At 51.7% G+C, this 21,463-nt stretch overlaps 1 protein-coding gene and 1 pseudogene across 1 annotated transcript; one reads left to right on the forward strand and one right to left on the reverse strand.

Moving 5' to 3' along the window:
- Positions 1–812: 812 nt before the first annotated feature.
- On the reverse strand, positions 813–9,250 carry Ccdc9b (coiled-coil domain containing 9B). Its single transcript, XM_004660695.2, has 11 exons — positions 9,125–9,250; positions 8,258–8,362; positions 7,856–7,963; positions 7,171–7,314; positions 6,967–7,083; positions 5,842–6,029; positions 5,509–5,564; positions 3,320–3,373; positions 3,141–3,231; positions 2,525–2,564; positions 813–2,445 (listed from the first exon to the last, which is right to left on the reverse strand). The coding sequence occupies exons 1-11, from the start codon at positions 9,134–9,136 to the stop codon at positions 1,912–1,914; spliced, it is 1,449 nt and encodes a 482-aa protein (XP_004660752.2). The 5' UTR covers positions 9,137–9,250; the 3' UTR covers positions 813–1,911.
- Positions 9,251–15,519: 6,269 nt separating this feature from the next.
- On the forward strand, positions 15,520–20,680 carry LOC123462841 (annotated as a pseudogene).
- The last annotated feature ends 783 nt before the right edge of the window (positions 20,681–21,463 follow it).

Here is a 21,463-nt window from a genome sequence, read left to right on the forward strand (position 1 = left end):
CCCGTGGCTCAGGCTTACCCCACATGCACAGGAATAGTTCCAAGCTTCTCCCTCAGATCCATCACACCAGACCCTTCCATCCCCTTCAGCCTATCCTGTCCCTGGTCAGCTGCCCCTGGCACACTATAGGGAGTTGGCTCTACCATCCATGGCCCTCTAAAGCATCTTCCCAGGAAGCGCCCTCCACCTGGCAGAGGTAGCACTTCCCCAACCCCTGCACAGCTAGCAACTTGCCCTTACAGTCTAGACTCTGCTTTTGCCCTGAGCCTTCCACACACTTTAGTCCAGACCCTGACTCCTCACAGGTGTCATCCAGGATGTCACAGCACAGGCCCCTGCTGGGTGACCTATTAGAAAAGCAGACCCTCAAGCCTTCCCCAGACGATTCAATCTGCTGCACTCATCTAAGCAGTCTGAATAGAGGAGATAAGGTAGACCCATGAGCCAGCGAGGAAGCCCAAGATTCAGGCCTCTCATGGAAGAATGGGTACACCTTGGGGGGGGGGTCAAAACTCTCTCTAGAGCCTTAGACATGTGATGCCCACCATCCTTGTAGAGAAGAGGGGAGCAGAGGGGCTATAGGATGATGAGGACCTGAGCACACAGGTCCTATCAGAAGAGAGGAGCAAGCCGGGCGAGGTGGCACACGCCTTTAATCCCAGCACTCGGGAGGCAGAGGAAGGAGGATCACCATGAGTTCGAGGCCACCCTGAGACTGAATAGTGAATTCCAGGTCAGCCTGAGCTTGAGTGAAACCCTACCTCAAAGAGAGAGAGAGAGAGAGAGAGAGAGAGAGAGAGAGAGAGGAGCAGAGGTGTGGTAGACCCCTTAGACTCCTACCCTCATCCTGCCCCTGGGCTGTAAAGCACCTTCAGCTGAGAACAGCTCCCGATGTTCAGCCACAAGCTGCCGGATGGCTGATGTCTTCCCTCCCTCTTTCTGGCAGAGTCACCCTCGCCCACCGCCTGGATTACTGGGAGAGGGTGCTCAGGAAATGTTTGTTGAATGGAAAGGAAGCCACAGCTTGTGCAGAGTCTGGATAATTCACCAGCCGTGGGCCTCATGGGAGGGGCCGGAATGGAGACTGAGTCGGAAAGACAAGTCCTGATGTTGTATTTAGCTGAGTCTCGCGGTTCCTCCGTCTCTCTGCCTGAGTGCTTGCTTTTGCATGGCCTTGGTGAGGAGAGGTGGGGGAAGAGGAAAGTCAAAGAGGGTAGGAAGTGACCCTGGACTGCAAGATCCATTCAGGGTGCCCCTAATGTCTGACCTAGGTGTAGGGGAGGCAGGCCCAGCACCTGCTAGACTCTCCAGTAGGGGATAGGAGGACCTAGCCCAGTTTAGAGAGAACACCTTCCCCATGGTCTCCTTTCCCAAGAAGACCTGGGCTCTACCTTTCTATTCCAACCCAGTATCTGTCAGCTTAAAGAACTTCCTTTTTCTGACCGTCAAGCTATTGCAAAAAAAGAAAAAAGAAAATCCCCTGGTTTGGCCATCCTAAGAGACCAAGATTGAGAGTCTCCTGGATAAAAGGAGGCAGGGTTAGCTGAAGGATGGTTATCCTAGGATGGCCACACCAGCTTTGAGACTTCCTTGAGCTGAGCCAGAAGCCTTTAGCTGAAGAGGAAGGCCTGGTCTCAAGGGATGACAGAGAGCTAAGGTAGCCAGATAAGCCACCAAGCCATGCCCCCTCAGTTGGTGGAAGAGGCTCACGGCCTGACCGTGCACCGGAGGTCTGCACATGAAGGCACATGCGCACACGGGGACCTGTGCATGTAAGGCAGAGAAGGGGGCAGTCCTCGCTCTTGCATGGTTTTCTGCCACGTGGCCCAGCCAGCCTGGCACAGTCCCCGTCAGCTAGCCACCCGCCACATGGAAAACTCTCACGTGAGCTCTTGTCCCCATGAGCTGGGCTCAGCATCTTCTTGCAGGGCCAGGACCCTCTGTCCTGCTCCTCACTCCTGTGCCTCTCGTCCTTTGGCCAGTTCCTCTAGGGGTTCTACTTCTTGGTGCCAGGCTCTGCGGGGTCCCAGCCTTACTAGCCCTATCCTCTTTGGGCTTAAAGGCCTCTGTTTCTCTCTGTGGTTCAGTACAAGTCTGGACTTGCAGCCCAGGCTGGTGGTCATCCCACCCCAGGGGTTGTTGCTGGGAACCATCTGGCCAGGATGCTGGACTTTGCTGGGCCTCTGGCCTCAGACCTAACACACATGTGCTCTCTACAAGCCTAGAGCTGCTGGCTCCTCCTAGGGAGAGGTCAAGGGGAGTTAAGTCCGGATTGTGCGGAGAGTCGAGGACTGAGCGGACTGCGGAGGCTCCCGCGTCCACTCTTGGCTCTTCTGCGGAGGCCAGGGCTGGGCTGGTTGCCGGGGTCATCTCTAGTCTGCCTGGCTCTGTCTCGTTCTGCTTCTGTGTCTGTGAGTCCTCTGGTTTTGGGGTGCTCTGGCTTCCCTGAAACAGGAACATAGCCAGCTGAGCGGTGAGTGTACGTGTCCCCAAGCCTGTCCCAAACCTGTGCTCAAGTACCCACCTCCTGAGTCTGAATCTCCTCCTTGTCCTTCATGTCGCACCTGCACAAACACAGCCACAACAGAGATGGCAGGCCCTATACCGAACTCCACCCTACTTCATGTATCCTTCCCACCCCCCGGCCACCACCCACCCCGCCACCATAGCTGCTGGCCCATGTCCTCCAGAAGCTAAAGCCCATTGGTGTCAGAGTGAGGCCAGTGCTACAGTGAGATGCCAGGATGCTCCCTTCCCCGCCCGACTTTGCTCTCCAAACGCAGCCATTTCGTCTGAACGGCATCCACTTCAGCCCCTTTCTGGGTCCTCAGCTGCTGTTTATGGCCAAGCCTGCCACACCTTGAGATCTGTGGGGACTCTAGGCATGTCCCTGCATGGGCTGGCTAGAAAAGGCGCACCTCACCTCCCAGGGGAAGGTGGCTGCTGTAATTACCATGGCGTCCCTGGGCACCAGTGTCCCTGACACTGCCTTGGCTGCCGGCCTTTCGCAGTATCTCATTAACCTGCAGCAGGCAGCCAGGAGCCAGGGGCCCCAGGGATGGAGAAGGGGGAGCTGGACTAGTCCAGGAAATTAGGACACCTACACGCCTGCCTGGATTTTATTCTCTGCCACCTGTTACCTTCGGGCTCTGCCAGTTAGCCTCTCCTTCCCCTGGGCTTTGCTCCCTGTGGCAGGTGCCACCGAGGGTCTGCCAGGTTGTTCACCTCGACCTGCAAGACATGGGCACAGATCGAGGCAAGGATTGCAGAGGGCCTTAGCCATTGAAAGACTTCTGCTCATCTTCCTTCCCCAATTTACCTTTCCCACTGGGGCACAGTGGTGGTGATTGTAGCTTCTGGTGGTTCCTTGGACCTGGGGGGGGGGGCAAAGGACATGGGGAGAGGACGTGGTGTGGCAAAGGTATCTGAAGCAAAACCCTGGCTCTTCTGGCACCAGGCAGCTCCCAGTGCTGACCCCATTGTAGGTTTTCCTATCACCCCCAAAGAGCCTCAGCCTAGGGTCTTGGGCTTGTTTTGCGCTCCCCAGCTCTTAGATACATGCTCAGATTGTTGAGCCCCAGATTATATGTCTAGAGACAGACACCAGAAATCCACAGGACTTCCTGCAGCAGCCCAGAGAGGGTCACCAAGACTTTTAATCCACAGAAGTCAGTGTCTCCAAAGACCCCAGGGCAGCTCCTACTGAAACCAGCCAGAGATGTGGCTCAGTGGATGACAGGGGAGATGTGATAGTGGGAGACATGAAGGAGGGGAAGGAAGATATTCCCTCGTATTTCCTTCCAGCTCTGAAAAGGAGAAATTGAGAGACAAGAGAAAAGAAAGGAGATGACTGAGGAAGTGGGGGGAAGAAAAACAAGCCAATGTGCTGCTGATGTGGTGGCTCTTGCCTATGACCCCAGATGAAGCAGGAGAGCTCTGAGTGCCCAGTGAGCTGAGATACTATCTCAAACTAAACTTGGGCTGGAGACATGGCTCAGCAGTTAATGTTCTTGTCTATAAAGCCTAAGGACCTGAGTTCAATTCCCCAGTACCCAGTAATGACAGATTACAAGGTAGTGCATGTGTCTGGAGTTTGTCTGCAGTGGCTAGAGGCCCTGACACACCCATTCTCTCTCTTTCTCTCTCCCTGTCAAATAAATAAATAAATGATAGAAGTAAAATATTAACCCAGTGTGGTGGCACACGACTTTAATTTCAGCACCCAGGAGGCTAGAAAAGGCGCACCTCACCTCCCAGGGGAAGGTGGCTGCTGTAATTACCATGGCGTCCCTGGGCACCAGGAGGCAGAGGTAGGAGGATCACCATGAGTTTGAGGCCACCCTAAGACTGCATAGCAAATTCCAGGTCAGCCTGGGCTAGAGTGAAACCTTACCTCAAAACAACAACCACCACAAAAGAAATAAAATATTAAAAATGGGGGGCTAGGGCTGGAGAGATGGCTTAGTAGTTAAGGCACTTGCTTACAAAGCTAAAGAACCTAGGTTCAATTCTCCAGGACCCATGTAAATCAGTTGCACAAGGTGGCACATGCAACTGGAGTTTGTTTGCAGTGGCTGAAGGCCCTGGAGCACCCATTCTTTCTCTCTCCTTGCTTCTTTCTTTCTTTCTCTCTCATAAGTAAATTAATAAATAAATTTTTTAAAGGGAACTGGACAGATTGCTCAGTGGTTAATGTGCTTGCTTGCAAAGCCTGATAGCCTGGGTTCGATTGTCTAGTACCCATGTAAAGCCAGATGCACAAGGTAGTGTATGCATTTAGAGTCTGTTTACTGCTGTTTCTCTTTTTTCTGTCTCTGCTTGCAAATTAAAAGAGAGAGAGGGCTGGAGAGATGGCTTAGCGGTTAAGTGCTTGCCTGTGAAGCCTAAGGACCCCGGTTCGAGGCTCGGTTCCCCAGGTCCCATGTTAGCCAGATGCACAAGGGGGCGCACGTGTCTGGAGTTCGTTTGCAGAGGCTGGAAGCCCTGGCGCACCCATTCTCTCTCTCTCCCTCTATCTGTCTTTCTCTCTGTGTCTGTTGCTCTCAAATAAATAAATTAAAAAAAAAAAAAAGAGAGAGAGACAATGATTGAGATGGGGAGGTAATATGATGGAGAATGGAATTTCAAAGGGGAAAGTGGGAGGGGGAGGGAGGGAATTACCATGGGATATTTTTTTATAATCATGGAAAATGCTAATAAAAATTAAAAATAAATAAATAAATAAATAAGAAAAATAAAAACAAACAAAAAAAGTGAAAGAAATAAGCCAAAAGAGAAAGAGATAGAAGGGGCTGGAGAGATGGCTTAGTGGTTAAGACACTTGCCTGCAAAGCCAAAGAACAAAGGTTCAAGTCCCCAGGACCCACGTAAGGCAGATGCCCAAGGTGGCGCATGGAGTTCGTTTCCAGCGGCTGGAGGCCCTGGTGCGCCCATTCATTCTCCCCTACCCCCCTCAAATAAGTAAAAATTAAAAAACATTGTCGGGGACATAAAGTGCTACCGGCTTACCCCTTCCACTGTGCCTGGATGGTCCCTCATTCCTAGGTTTGCTGCAGTCCTGTAGCCTGTGTAGCCAGAGAAGGGCACCCAGTTGCTGGTGGCAAGTGGGCGATGGCTGCGTAGACTCTACCCTGATACTTCCCCCACCCCCAGTTTCAAATTGATGGGGTTGGTGGACCCCGAGAAAGGCGGGGACCAGATGCACTCACACACGTATCCTTGAGCCCTGCGTCTCACCAGAGGGCCAGGTGGGTCCTCTCCCTTCAAGCAGCACCCACAACTAACCCAAAGGCAGCCCCATAAGCACGTCAACCCACCAAGCTGACCAGCCCTGCCACCCACGTGGGCTTGGCCTTGTCCAGGTCCCAGGAGCGTCGCCAGTCACCCTGTGCCTCCCTGTGCCCGGCGAGGCTGGCCAGGTTAATCTGCTCCTTCTCCGGCTTCCTCCACACCAAGTCCCCGCCCGTGTCTGGGGGCCTTTGGGGCACTGGGCCTGAGACCACACCTGGACTCCGGGGCTCCCGAGCACCCTGCAAGGGGAACACGTTCAGTAACGTGGGGCAGAAGCAGGAAGGAGACTGGCACGGGCAGCTGCAGCGTCTGCTGGCCCCTTTGTCCCTCCAGGTTTCTACAGCTCTGTCTAAAAGTTAGGTCTGTCCCAACCCCATTACGCGGTGGGCAGTTTCCAAGTGTCAGCTGTGCGTTTGGGACAAATAACTTAATTTTCCTCGTGTATCATTTCCTCGTCTCTAAAACGAGGTATATGTCCTTTCCTTTACAGAACTGTGCCTGGGGTGTGCAGACCGGCCCACGATGGGAGGAGCACCCGCAGGCTGGGAGCAAAAGCAAGGATGAGGGGTTGCTGCCACCTAGAGGTCACAGCTGGCACATGGCCAGTCCCCTACACCCTCCCCACCCTCCGCCACTAATGGGCCTAGTCAGACTTGAGTCTGGCTCTGACTTAAACCGTCTCTGAAAGCAAGGTCCACTCAGAGTGGAGAGAGGCCATAGAAGGGGAGGAAGGGCAGGAATATTCGCAGGTGCCCCCTCTGCCAGTCCCCACGGATGAGTGACATTATCTGACTCCGCTCCTCTGTCTCCTCCAAATGGGACTGCTGACTTAAGCAGTCCTTTTTTTTTTTTTGGTTTTTCGAGGTAGGGTCTCACTCTGGTCCAGGCTGACCTAGAATTAACTCTGTCGTCTCAGGGTGGCCTTGAACTCACAGCGATCCTCCTACCTCTGCCTCCCGAGTGCTGGGATTAAAGGCGTGCGCCACCCCGCCCGGCTGCAGTCCTTTTTTTTTTTCCAAGGTGGGGTCTCACTGTAGCCCAGGCTGACCTGGAATTCACTGTGGAGCCTCAGGGTGGCCTCTAACTCACGGCGCTTCTCCTGCCTCTGCCTCCCAAGTGCTGGGATTAAAGGTGTGCGCCACCCCGCCCGGCAAGCAGTCCTTCTTGAAAATGTACCTTCCGTGCAGAATCGGAGCTGCTGGTCATCTGCATGGGAGCGCCCCGGCCTCGGCCTCCTCCGGGTGACCCCTCCGTCCATGTTCTGCTGGGCTTTTCACTTACGACCCGTTTGGCCTGGGGAAGGTGAAGATGGGCATGATGGTCGAGTCAGGGGAGAAGAGGCTGCCCACTCGGGGGGTCTAAATGCCCCACACTGCTTACCTTGGCTTTGTTTTCCATGGTCACGGCCAGTTCCACCCACTCGCCCGTGCAGAAAGTGCCCACGCTCCCTGCGACGGCGTCGTTGTCCGGCACTCCAGGGGCAGGGGGACACTTAGCCCAGTTCCTGCTCACTACCCGCTTCTCCTGCAGAGTGAGCAGTGCTGGGCAGGGCCTGGGTCCTCTGAGAGGAGGGATGCCCTAGGCCTGGTCCAGCCTTACCCCTTCCTGGAATGTCTACAGAGAAGCTGGCTCCTGAGAAGTCCACATGCCAATGGCATTAGGTTATCGGGGACCCAGGGCCTGAAATGCCACAGTGGCCTGTCATCTATGAGCTGGGAAATCCAGAGCATTCAGACAATAGGGCCTTGTCTCTCAGACACTGTGAGTTGCCTTCAGCCCTATTTCTCTGTCTCCTACTTCCGGAAGGCTTTCAGCCTCCAAGACCAGGGGTTGGGGCAGCCTGTGCTTTAGGGTAGGTGTGGGGCTGGGAAAAGTTCATGGAGGCTTTGGTTTGGTGGCCTGTCACCTGTGGCCCTTTGGGGAGAATCGCAGTGGCTTGGCTGTGGAGGTGTTACTGAGGATACCCAGAATGGCAAGTGAGAGAAGACGAGGGGCAGTTGTCCATCCCAGGCGTGGGCTGAGCCTCCACCCCGACACCCCCCACTATCTCCAGGGAGAGGCTTACACCTGGAACCTGGCTGATGGTGACAGTGAGGACATCAGGTTGTAGGATCCTCGGTGAGGTCACAGCCATGCCTCCCTGTTCTGCCTGCCGACGGTCCTCCTGGATCTCCTGTGGGAGGGCCTGGGGTCAGCAAGGCCACAGCCTGCCAGGTGCATAGAGACACAGACAGTGACATACCTACACGGAGAGACATCAGTAGGACACCAGGGGGCAGAGGTACCACACCATCAGTGCCCTAGATCTTGACTGGGCCTCTGAGAGACACCATACACACCTTGATCCTGGGCTGGGGCCCAGAGGCATGGTCTAGACATGGAGAACTCATTGTAGACAGGCATCTGTGGGCAGTCAGAGGTTACCAGCTATGGTGGGGGATCCTCCCAGCCCCTAGAGCCCACTCACCTGGTACCTGCGCAGCAAGGCCTGGTTCTTCTTGCGCAGGGCGACTATCCTGAGGTCCAGCTCTGCATCCTTCTCCTGCCTGTGCATTGGGGTCTCAGCTCTTCCCTACACAAACCAGGGAACCCAAGTTACTGAGTTCTGGGCCTGCCCCTCACATCCACCCACCTAGCCTCATTCTGACCACCCGAGGAACAAGGTCCAGCCCCGAGCCAAGGCGCACAGGAGGGAAGGGGGTTCCATGGAGAGGTGGCCTATAGAAGCCCCCAGGCCCTCATCCCAGCAAGACCTGTCTGCCTCTCCAAGCCGCTTAGGTCAGGGCCTTGGACCCAGGGCTGACGCTCCCAGCAGCAGGCTGCCCCTCCCCCTGGCTCTCCAGGGAGCTCACAGCAAACACAGCCTGGAATGGGAGTTAAAAATGGCTCTGGCAAAGGAACCCGCCGTGACTGGGAAGCTGCCAGGAGATTTGGGAGGTCGAGGGGGGACTGTTTGCCTCGCAAATCCAGAACCACAGGGGGGGAAAACAAAGGTCTCAGCTCAGTCCTGGGTTCCCAGGCTTCAGCCCCAACTCCCCAGGCCTGTCCAGCCTATAGGAAGGAAAGAGTTGCTCCCACAGGCCCCAGCACAACAGCCCCAGTGGGGCAGCCACCCTGGACAAGTAAGCTATACCTTGGCATCAAGATCGGGGGTCCCTCCCTGTCTAGCTGCAGGGTCTCTGTTTGGGCCAGTGTTCTGCCCACCACCCCTCCACCTGCCTCATCAGCCCTTCTTCACAGGCCTATCGTCAGCTGCTTCGCAAAGTTACTGCCTAGTGCTTCGGTCCCCTCCCAGCCTCAAGGAGCCCCCTGCCAAAGGCAAGGTGCCACTCACAGCCGAGTACATTACAACAGCGGGCCCCGAGAGAATTTCAGAGCAGCCCCCCCGGGAGCCAGAGCAGGAGGGATGGAAGCTGGAGCCACCGGAGCCGGAGCCGGGCCTCTGTCAGGCCTCTCTCCCTGCTGCCGAGCGCAAGAGATCATGTTGTGATTACAAAAGCCTGCTCTGGGCTTCCAGCCAGGAACGCCCAGCCGGCCCGCCACCCCCACCCTTCCACTCTCAGGGCGAGGACCAGGGCACAGGCAGCCGGCTGGTCCTGCCCAGCACCTCGCCCCACCCAGCCCCAGCATCCCCATGCAGGAAGCCTGGTCACCCAGGGCCCGCCTTCACCTGCTCTTGAACCCCTGTCTGAAGACAGCCCCATCTGCAGGTCTGCAGACAGACTGGGCCTCTGTCCTTCCCATTAGCAGAAAAGGGCCTGAGGGCTGTCTGAGGTGACTTGCCTTCACTCTCCGGCTGGCTGTCCTGCCAGCACTGATTTCCTCGTTGCGTCACCTCCCAAGGCCATCACAGATGACAATGCCACCATCCATCATTCTTCCTTCATCCCCCGAGGGTTGAGCACTGTCTTCTCCATGTCGGAAGCAGACCCAGTCCTAGAAGCCCAGCTGTCTGGGTCTTCAACCCCTTGGTATGTCTGAAATAGGTCTTCTTCCAGGGCCTTTCTTACCTTGCTATCTTCTCGAAGGGCTTCCCTGTCTCGTGGTCTGGGGCTGACCCTTCCCGCCTCTTTGACACCCCTCCCCGCCCCAGGAAGGACATAGCCCATCTCAGCAAAGCCCCTGTCCAGTTGTCTTCATGTAGCTGAGGCCGTTCTCCCTGCAGGGTTCTCCCCCCCACCGCCAGCAGTATCCCCCTTGCTTGAGCTGGGGGGCTGGCCTTCTCAGTATCAGAGGTGCTTCTGTCTACTTACTTCAGTACTTATGAGGTCCTGATTTGCACACCCTGAGGTGAGGGTCACAAATTCTGGCATCCTTAACATGCCTGACTGACCGGGCCTCAGTTTCCCCCTCACCTCCTTACAACCTACGCTGTGTCTGCAGCAGAAGGTCCCACAGACTCTCTTCTCCCAGACCAGCAAGGCAGCCAGAAGCCTCACTCTGCCTGGCACTGCTGTCTTTCCTTCTCCTCCCCTGTGTGCCCAGCCTCTTTCCTGCCTATCCAGTCCAGGCCTTCACCTCTGGCCCCACACCCCTTCCCTGCAGCTCCAAAGCTCCCATCTTGCTTGCAAATGTCACTGTGTACTCTCCTCCCTTCCTGCCGGATGTTCCCACTGAGTCAGACTTTTTTACTTTCCCACCAACAATGACGCACCCAAGATCCTTAGCCTAAGAGAGTCCCCACCCCCACTTCTCCAAGACTCCTTGTACCTTTCTCCAACAAGTTGCTGAGATCAGCCCAGCCCAGCCCAGCCCAGCTTCAGAAACCTCCAGAAGCCCCAAGCTTCCCATTACGCGCTCCCCACTGAGTGTTGTTCAGCTGGCAGCTCCCAGAGCTCGGTCCTAGGAGGGAGATCGAATGTTTTTGGCCCTCTTTGGAACTTCAGCCCCTTGTCCAGGTTGGCCTCCCTTGACAGGAGACTGTGGGGATGAGGAAAGGTCTTTGACCCCCTAAGTCCCAGTTGGAACCAGGGAGAAGGTAGCAGGGGCAGCAGACCTGGTGGAAATCCTGCAGAGAGGAAGTGACCCAGTTTTCTGGAAGGGCTGCAGGAAGAGACACCCTTAATCTAGAGGCAAAAGCTTCCTAGCCACCAGGCTACAGGCCCATGTGCTCTGGGAAAAAGAAAGAAAGAAAGAAAAAACTCACAGTCAAGACAGCACGGCAGTTGCTGACCACGTGCTCCCAAGTGTTACTCACGCAATATGTCACACCCCTGAGCAACCCCCGCCTTCTACCACTTTTTCAAGAGCCATCAGACAGAGGCAGTCTGAGGGCAGGAGTGGTGTGCCAAGTGCCTCAGGATCTCCAGAACCGGGTACAGTGCCCCCTCCTGCTGCAGAGCTTCCCTCGGTGCCTGCAGCATGAGTATGGGAGAGAATGAATGGCTACAGCCGCCTGTCTGTGGGTATCTTGTGTACAGGCTTGGGCCAACCCTTCTGTCCACCCAGAGTTCACACAGCCCTGGGAGGACAAATGGGTGGCAAAACAAACAAACAAACAAAACAAAACACCTCCCAAGACCGCTCCTCTTTCCCACTTCTGGAGACTGGAGGACTTCAGTGTCGTTTTCAAACTATGGTTTGTTACTCTGAGACACCGCTGGGAGGCGGAAGTGCTCTGAAAGCCCGGCTACGGCTGGGGGCGGAAGTTTTCCTCTTTTCTCTCCATCCTCTCCCAGGATCCTCCCTCCCCCTCACCTTCCAGCCCCATCAGACTAGACAGACCGTCCAGTTGTAGAAACTTTATTTGACTGATGAGGAAACCACAAGCCCTCCGAGGTGGGATGCACAGCCTGTTTGTGTTACAGACAAAAACAAACAAAAGCCAAAGTGGCTGGGTCCATGCCCAGTAGCTCTTTTCACCGCCTGGCCCAAGTAGGCTGTCTTGATCCAGGCTTCACTGTCTGCCCTCCTTTCTCCCACCAGGGTTGGGCACACTGACCCTAGAGCTAGGCTCTAGATCACAGCTCTTGCTCTGTGACTCCCCCCTCCCCCCAAGACACCTGCCAGCTCTGGCAGCAGCCCCATCCATACCTGGGCCCTGTGGCACATAGACCTTATTGGTGGCATCTGGAACACACTGCTGGAGCCAACCCCAAGGACAAAATGGCTGCAAGGCAAGTTACTCTCTGAAGGGAGAGGAGAAGGGAAGTCGGCTTGGGAGGGAAGACCTAAGAGACAGGGAGCCAGGGCCTTGGAGGCGCCACCGTGGGAACAGCACTGCTCAGACCTCATTCGCCGCTTCGGCAAGGCTGCCCCTGTGGATGGCCGAGCGGGCCTGAGCAGATGAAAATTGCCTAGGTCTTAAAGGCCATTTGTTCCAGGTGTGGTGGCATGAGGGGAGGCCAGCCTGGGTCTACAGAGTGAGTGCCAGTCAATTTGAGCTACAGTGAGACCCTATTTCCAAACACAACAAAAAAAGGGGGAGCTGGGGATATGAATTAGCAGCTAAAGGCACCTGCTTGCAAAGCCTGATGGCCTGGGTTTGATTCTCCAGTATCTACATAAAGCCAGATACACAAAGTGGCACATACGTCTGGAGTTTGTTTGCAGTGGCAGAGGTCCTGGCATGCCCTTGCTCACTCTTTATGTATGTCTGTCTCAAATAAATAATAGTAATGATAATAATAATTATAATACTTATAATTATTATTATTTGGTTTTTGGAGGTAGAGTTTCACTCTAGCCCAGGCTGACCTGGAATTCACTATGTAGTCTCAGGATGGCCTCGAACTCATGGCAATCCTTCTTCCTCTGCCTCCCGAGTGCTGGAATTAAAGGCGTTCACCACCATGCCCGGATATATATACATATATATATATATATATATATATTTTTTTTTTCCTTAAATAGGCCATTTGTTGGGCTGGAGAAATGGCTTAGTGGTTAAGGTGTTTGCCTGCAAAGCCTAAGGACCCAGGTTCTATTCCCCAGGACTCATGTTAGCCAGATGCACAAGGGGGCACATGTGTCTGGAGTTTGTTTGCAGTGGCTGGAGGCCCTGGTGTGCCCATTCTCTCTGTCTCTCTCTCTCTCTTTCTCTCCCTCTTTCTCTGTCAAATAAATAAATAAATGAAGGCCATTTGTGCCAGGCATGGTGGTGCATGCGGAAGCAGGGGTAGAATAGCTGTGAGTTGGAGGCCAGCCTGGGACTACAGAGTGAGTTCTAGGTCAGCCTGGGCTAGAGTAAGACCCTACCTCAAAAAAAAAAAACAACAAAAAAAAAACCAGGCCATTTGTGAGGTGCTAAAGGGAATGATAAGAAAGGTGGGGCTACAAGGGGCTACTCCAGATAGAAGGACTAAGAAGGCAGCTCAGAGTAGCATGCTCCTTTTCTCTTCGTTTACTCACCCTGTCTCCCACCCCACAAGGGACAGTCCTGCCTCAGGAAATGCCGTTCTGACTCCTATGCCTGCAATGGAGACCTCAGAGTGTATGAGGTGGGGCTGGTCTCTTCCAGGGCAGACTCCAAAGTCTGGGCCCTACCTTTCCAAGAGCTTGCATGCCAGAGTGGGGGGGAGGGGGGCATCTAGAGGCAACAGGTGGCTTGGCTGGGACTCACAGAAGTTCCCAGGACACACCTAGGCCTGGGCACTGTGTGCTTTTCCTAGTTCCAGGTGTAGCAGTGGGAAGTGAACCTTGGTGTGGGGGTGATCCCCTGGGGTCAGGCCACTGCTCTCCACCGTGGAGACAAGGCACAATACTGTCTCAGAGACTCAGCACTTCATCCCCAGCCCCATGTCAACTGCAGCAGAAGAAGTGTTCACTGAAGATTTTTTTTCAAATTTTGTTTATTTTTATTTATTTGAGAGTGACAGACAGACAGAGAAAGAGGCAGATAGAAAGAGAGAGAGAGAAAGGGAGGGAGGGAGAGAGAGAGAGAAACAGAGAAAGAGAGAGAGAGAGAATGGGTACACCAGGGCCTCCAGCCACTGCAAACAAACTCCAGATGCATGTGCTACTTTGTGCATCTGGCTTATGTGGGTCCTGGGGAAATCAAACCTGGGCCTTTTGGCTTTGCAGACAAGGGCCTTAACTGCGAAGCCATCTCTCCAGCCTGAAGATCTATTTTTAAAAAAAATTTTTTTTCAATTTTTATTTATTTGAGAGAGAGAGAGCGAGTGAATGAGGAAGAATGAATCGGCGCACCAGAGCCTCCAGTGCCTGCAAATGAACTGCAGACGCATGTACCACCTTATGCATGGCTTACGTGGGTCCTGGGGAAATCGAACCTGGGCCCTTTGGCTTTGCAGACAAGTGCCTTAACTGCTAAGCCATCTCTCCAGCCCCACTAAAGATTTAATCAACACCAGTGCCAACAAGGCCGCAGGGAAATTTAGGAAGCTGAAACCAGAAAGGCTCAGATGGTTGAGTTTGGGGCACTTGGGTGGGCAGTCCAAGACTGTGTCCAGACACTAGAGGTGCCTGAGCCTGGCAGGGACCTGGGGTTCTTGAGAAGGAGCAAGCAGAAAAGCCTTCAGAAGGTTGAGAGGCTCAGCACGGCTTCGATGGGCACGGAGCCAGTATAGCTCTGTGGGCTCAGGCCAGGCACCGTTATAGAGGCAGGGAACCGGAGGGGCTGGTCCGCCCAGAGCACCTTGTCTTTGGGCATGGAAGAAGGGATGCTGTCTTAGCAGGCAGAAGCTGGAAGGCCAGGCTGGCCACACGGGCTCTACCCACTCTGTGGCAGGCAGAGTTATGGGTGATGTCATCCTGTGGGAGGGGAGGGGTTCTGGCAGAGTTCTTAAAGGTGACAAGGACAGAATCTCATGAGCAGGCTAGCAGATGGATGAGAGCTGGCCAGGCTTTGCTGGGGGTGGGGGCTTTGGGGAGGCTGTGGGTGGCATGGCTGGGAGCTTTTATTACCAGAGAGGCTTCCAGGCAGGAAAGGACAACTAACCTGCCAAAACAGCCAGGCCTGAGGCACTGTGGTCACCATCGTGGCCTTGGGAAACAGCAGCCTGAGAGTGAGGAGGGAAGCGGGACGACCGTTGTCCCCATTGGCCTAATAACAATGGGCAAGGTTCTGCTGGGCCTCAGAATCTTAGAGTTGCAGAAGAAAGAGGCCACAATCAGACAGCCCTGCTATTGATTGGCTCCAGTGTGCCCGCCGCTACTCTGGCATCCTCCTTGCCTCCCTCGGGCCTCTAGCCGCTTCCTCCACCCCCCCCCCCGGGTACCCATATTGCCCTACCTTTTCTGTCCAGTCAAGCAGGGCCTGCCTTCTCCACCCAATGCAGGACCTCCATGCCAGCCTACCCTGCCCAAGGCTGGAGGCTCAGAAACCCTGACTCCAGAGACAGTGAGAACAGAGGCCTCAAACCTGGAGCCCAGAGCATTGCCTCTCCCATCCCCATCTCCCTTAAAAAGGTCTGTGAGAGGGCTGGAGTGATGGCTTAGTGGTTAAGGCGTTTGCCTGCAAAACCAAAGGATCCTGGTTCGACTCTCCAGGACCCACGTAAGCCAGATGAGGCCCTGGCATGCCCATTCTCTCTCTCTCTCCTTCTCTCCCTCTTTCTCGCTGTCAAATATGTATATATGTGTGTGTGTATATGGTCTGTGAGAGCACAGACCTCTCTTTTCGGCCTCCTGCTCGAGGCTGCTGGTGGGGCAGAGGACAGGGTGATATCATAGTCCCTGGAGGGGGAGAGGACAATTCCTGGGGAAGGAGAGCATGGAGGGGGATTGAGGACCGGGGATGGGTGAGCCCAGGAAGTGGCATCTGCTCGCATGGACCGGTATGTGAAGGCCAGGCAGGCCTCACACCTTTGTAAATATCTCCTGGGACTCTGCCCCTTCCCAACAGCCTGCCCTGGCTCCCTCTCTCCAAAACGGCAATGAACGTGTGCGGAATGTAGTCGCATCTCCCCGCCTAGCTATAAACCAAAGTCCTCTGACCAGATGTCTGCAAAGCAGGCTGGGTTGTCGTTGTTTTCTAAGAGCATTCCTGAAAGGGGAGATGGCCCAATTTAAGAAAAACCCAGACTCTTAGACTCAGCCTTCCCAGATTAGAACTAAATTGCCCTCTGGCTGGGTAACCTCGGATGAGTTTCTTTTTCTTTTTTATTATGATTTTTGTTTTTTTAGAGGTAGGGTTTCACTCTAGCTCAGGCTTACCTGGAATTCACTATGTCGTCTCAGGGTGGCCTTGAACTCATAGTGATTCTACTATCTCTGCCTCCCCAGTGCTGGGATTAAAGGTGAGTGCTACCACGCCTGGTTTAAAGTTTCTTTTTTTTTAAATTTTTAAATTTTTATTAACATTTTCCATGATTATAAAAAAAATCCCATGGTAATTCCCCCCCCCGACACTTTCCCCTTTGTTGGCTTAAAGTTTCTTTTTACAAATATTCTATTTTTTTTTATTAGAGAGAGAGAGAGAGAAAATGAGCACACCAGAGCCTGTAGCTACCATGTGCATCTGACTTACGTGGGTTCTGGAGAACCTAACCTAGGTCCTTAGGTTTCACAGGCAAGCACCTTATCTGCTAAGCCATCTCTCCAGCCCAGACAAGTTTCTTAATGTCTATCTAGTCTGTGCTAGAAAGATGGTTTAGTGGTTAAGGCACTTGCCTGCAAAGCCAAATGACCAAGATTCAATTCCCCAGTACCCACATAAATATGCAGATGCACAAAGTGGTGCATGCATCTAGAATTCATTTGCTTTAATCCCAGCATTCAGAAGGCAGAGATAGGAGTATTGCCATGAGTTTAAGGCCACCCTGAGATTGCATAGTGAATTCCAGGTCAGCCTGAGCTAGAGTGAGACCCTATCTTGGAAAAAAAAAAAAGAACCTATTAGACTATTTTTAAAAAACTATTAAAACTATTTTTATTTATTTATTTTTAGTTTTAGTTTTTTGTTTTTTTTGAGGTAGGGTCTCACTCTAGCCCAGGCTGACCTGGAATTCACTATGGAGTCTCAGGGTGGCCTCGAACTCATGGCAATCCTCCTACCTCTGCCTCCCGAGTGCTGGGATTAAAGGCATGCGCCACCATGCCTGGCTTTAAAACTATTTTTTTTTAATTTTTTATTTATTTATTTGAGAGCGACAGACACAGAGAGAAAGACAGATAGAGAGAATGGGCGCGCCAGGGCCTCCAGCCTCTGCAAACGAACTCCAGACGCGTGCGCCCTCTTGTACATCTGGCTAACGTGGGACCTGGGGAACCGAGCCTCGAACCGGGGTTCTTAGGCTTCACAGGCAAGCACTTAACCACTAAGCCATCTCTCCAGCCCTTTAAAACTATTTTTAAAAAACTATTAAAAAAAAGAAAACTAAGCCCCAAACTCAAAGAGAGGAGGAAAATAACATTTCTGAAAGCTCATCTCAGACTGTAGAGAAGTCTGGCTGGCGCCATCTCCCTCCTCAGCACAGAGAGGAAGAAGACTCACCCTTTGTTCCTCTCCATGGTTCAACTTGTTTCCTGAGGTTATGGCACTGTTGATTTTATGGCTCTAACTGAGGTCAAATTGACATGCCATAAACCACACGTATTTAAATTGTACAAGCTGATGTCCCACTACATGCATACTTCATGAAGTCACGGACACATGAAGATAATGGCCATACTACCAACCCCAGTGTTTCTTCATCTCCTTTTTCCTTTTTTTCTTTCCCTCTTTCTTTTTTCTGGGGGGTTGTTTCTAGGTAGGGCCTCACTCTAGCTCAGGCTGACTGACCTGGAATTCACTAGGTAGTCTCAGGCTGGCTTCAAACTCACATTGATCCTCCTAACTCTGCCTCCCGAATGCTGGATTAAAGGCGTGCAACACTACACCTGGACATGTCCCTTTTCTTCTTTTCTTTCTTTCTTTTCTTTTTCTTTCTTTCTTTCTTTTTTTTTGTTTGTTTTTCAAGGTAGGGTCTCAAGGTAACTCAGGCTGACCAGGAATTCACTATGTAGTCTCAGGGTGGCCTTGAACCATGGCGATCCTCCAACCTCTGCCTCCCGAGTGCTGGGACTAAAGGCATGCGTCACCACGCACAGCGCTCATGTCCCTTTCCATAGTGCCACCTACTCCAACTCTGCCTCCCCTGAACAGCACGGATTTGCTGCCCTTTTTTTTTTTTTTTTGAATTCTATAGACAAAAGTACACAGTATATGCTCTTTATGTCTGGCTTCTTGAACACTTCATAATTATTTTGCGATTCTGTCATGTCTGGCCCTGTATCTATTGATAGTTCGTTCCTTCCTATTATTAAATAGTATTCCACTGGATGTATGCACTGCAATTTGTTTGATTTGTTTGAGTGATGAACGTTAGAGGCCATCTCAATCCTGAGCCTTCGACACAATTCTGTGAAGACTGTTTTCATTGCTCCTGAGTGTTCTTTCCTTTTTTTTTCAATGCTGGGCATTGAACCTGGGGGCTTAGGCATATTACTACTCTATCACTGAGCTACACTCCCAGCCGTGTGTGTGTGTGTGTGTGTGTGTGTGTGTGTGTGTGTGTGTGTCACAGCTCATGTATGGAGGTTAGAACAACTTTTTAAAAAATATCTTATTTTTATTTATTTATTTGAGAGATCGGGAGGGGGGTGGGGAGAGGGAAAGAGCCTCCGGCCACTGCAAACAAACTCCAAATGCGTGTGCGCTCACGTGCATCTGGCTAACGTGGGTCCTGGGGAATCAAACCAAGGTCCTTTGGCTTTGCAGGCAAGCACCTTAACTGCTAAGCCATCCCTTCAGCCCTGGAACAACTTTCAGGGGTTGGTCTTGCCTTCTACCTTGTCAAGGCAGGGTCTCTGTTGTCCACTGCTGCAGTCACCAGGTAGCTGGCCTTTGAGCTTCACGCAGATTCTTCTGCCTCTGCCTCCTGTCTAGCCACAAGGCATGTTTGGATTTCAACTACACATGGGTTTTGGGAATTCAAACTCGGGTACTCATGTTTGCACGGGAAGTGTCTTATCCGCGGACATCTCTCCAGTGCATGCTCTTTTTTCTTCTTGTTGTTTGTTTGTTTTGTTTTTTTTTCTAAATGATTTTAATGAAACTCACGTGCAGTTAGTTCATGTAGGCTCTTTATAGGTACATCCAGAAACAATGGCTACTTTATCTTTTTTTTTTTTAAATTTTTTTAAAATTTTTTATTTATTTATTTGAGAGCGACAGACACAGAGAGAAAGACAGATAGAGGGAGAGAGAGAGAATGGGCGCGCCAGGGCTTCCAGCCTCTGCAAACGAACTCCAGACACGTGCGCCCCCTTGTGCATCTGGCTAACGTGGGACCTGGGGAACCGAGCCTCGAACCAGGCTCCTTAGGCTTCACAGGCAAGCGCTCAACCGCTAAGCCATCTCTCCAGCCCTACTTTATCTTTTTTTTTCTAAATTTATTTATTTATTTATTTATTTATTTGAGAGCGATAGACAGAGAGAGAAAGATGCAGATAGAGAGAGGGAGAGAGAATGGGTGCGCCAGGGCCTCCAGCCACTGCAAACAAACTCCAGATGCGTGCGCCCCCTTGAGCATCTGGCTAACATGGGTTCTGGGGAGTTGAGCCTCGAACCGAGGTCCTTAGGCTTTACAGGCAAGTGCTTCACTGCTAAGCCATCTCTCCAGCCCTACCTTATCATTTTCTTCTCTGATTTCACAAAGTTCCTATCCTCTTTGATTGAAACATTGAAAAGAAAAAAATCAATCAAGACCCTTTTTGAGGGCCTCAGTATTTTGGGTTCTGTTTGTTGTTGTTGTTGTTTCTCGAGGTAGGGCCTTGCTCTAGCCCAGGCAGACCTGGAATTCACTCGGTCGTCTCAGAGTGGCCTTGAACGCATGGTGATCCTCCTACCTTTGCCTCCCAAGTGCTGGGATCAAAGATGTGCACCACCTCACCCACTCTGGGATTACATAGAGAATTCCAAGGAGTCCAGATTCTACCTTTCCTTCTAGCAGCCCTACTTTTTGAAACTAGAGCCTTTCTGTGGTGGATTATGCACAAATGTCTCAGGCCCCATAAGCAAACAAGGATGACGCCGGTCTCAGTACTAAGCAAGTTACAGTAGAGGTTTGGGCAAGAGAGACTATGAATAGACAACTTCTTTTTTTTTTTTTTTAAATTATTTATTTATTTATTTATTTGAGAGCGACAGACACAGAGAGAAAGACAGATAGAGGGAGAGAGAGAGAATGGGCGCGCCAGGGCTTCCAGCCTCTGCAAACGAACTCCAGATGCATGCGCCCCCTTGTGCATCAGGCTAACGTGGGACCTGGGGAACCGAGCCTCAAACCGGGGTCCTTAGGCTTCACAGGCAAGCGCTTAACCGCTAAGCCACCTCTCCAGCCCAACAACTTCTTGATCATATAGATTCATGGACAGCTAAGTTCAGAAATTGGATCAATGAGACAATATTAGCGCCACTTGTACAAGAGATTGAGTCTGTCAGCACCCAGATGAGACAGATGGGTTGTCCAGAACTACAAATAGGAGAGGCTAGTATTACTAGCATGAAACAAGCTGCCTTGGTCAAAGCCCCTCTCATGCTAATGTTGAATACAATTGTGCAGGAGCCCAGCCTGACACTTTACCAGGAATACTTGGTTGAAAGGATCAAAGGTTATCATGCACGTGTTCTGTACCTACCTTGATTCCAGAGTACCTCTTCATCCTAAGTACCTTGATGGAAAAATACTTCACAGCATTTTGTTCAAACACCAAATTAGCCAGATGTTACCAATGAAAATGATTTTTGTGTTTATCAGAGGGCTATCAACCCTTCACCTTATGAATTCATCTACCAACATCATGTCTACAATCTTCTAAAAGGCCAAAATAATGTTTCATACATTGTTGATGTTCTTCTATGTCACAAAGACCAGAGTCAGGAATGCTTCAGAGAGTTAATCTTGGTCTATCTGATGGAAATATTTTATGGATTTTTGGTGAGTAGTCAGTCATTTAATTCCAGACATATGGACTTTTAAAAAATTTTCATAACTGTAGACAACAACCCATGGTAATTCCCTCCCTCTCTGCACTTTCCACTTTGAAACTCCACTTTCCATCATATACCCTACCCCTCTCAGTCTCTCTTTTATTTTGATGTCATGATCTTTTCCTCCTATTATGATGGTCTTATGTAGGTAGTGTCAGGCACTGTGAGGTCATGGTTATCCAGGCCATTTTGTGTCTGGAAGAGCACATTGTAAGGAGTCCTACCCTTCCTTTGGCTCTTACATTCTTTCCGCTACCTCTTCCGCAATGGACCCTCTGCCTTGTAAGGTGCTGAGAACTCCTCTGTAACTTCTTCTCAGCACCATTGTGCCTTCTGAGTTATCCCAAAGTCACTGCCATCTGAAAAGAGAAGGTTCTCTAAACAAAAGTGAGAGTAGCATTAATATATGGGTAGAATGTTAAGAGAAGTGCTTGACAGGCAGTTTGGTGAGCATAGTATATACATTTAGCCCAATACCAGCAGATGTTATACCCCCAGGGCTCATGAATACCCCTGTTGTAGGTTTTCAGTATCAGGGATGTATTCCTTCTCATGGAGCAGGCCTCCAGACCAATTAGACAGCAGTTGATTTCCCCCATAACAGACTTGCCACTATTACACCTGTTGGCTCATTTGGCTTGCTAGCCAAATTTAAGGCTTGCAGTGTCCACTGTTGAGTATCTCCACTGGTGATTTTTCCTAATGAACTGCATGCAGCATAGCTTTTTCCAGCTTTCT

The sequence above is a fragment of the Jaculus jaculus genome, chromosome 8 (genome assembly GCF_020740685.1).
Source record: "Jaculus jaculus isolate mJacJac1 chromosome 8, mJacJac1.mat.Y.cur, whole genome shotgun sequence".
Classification (NCBI taxonomy): domain Eukaryota; kingdom Metazoa; phylum Chordata; class Mammalia; order Rodentia; family Dipodidae; genus Jaculus; species Jaculus jaculus.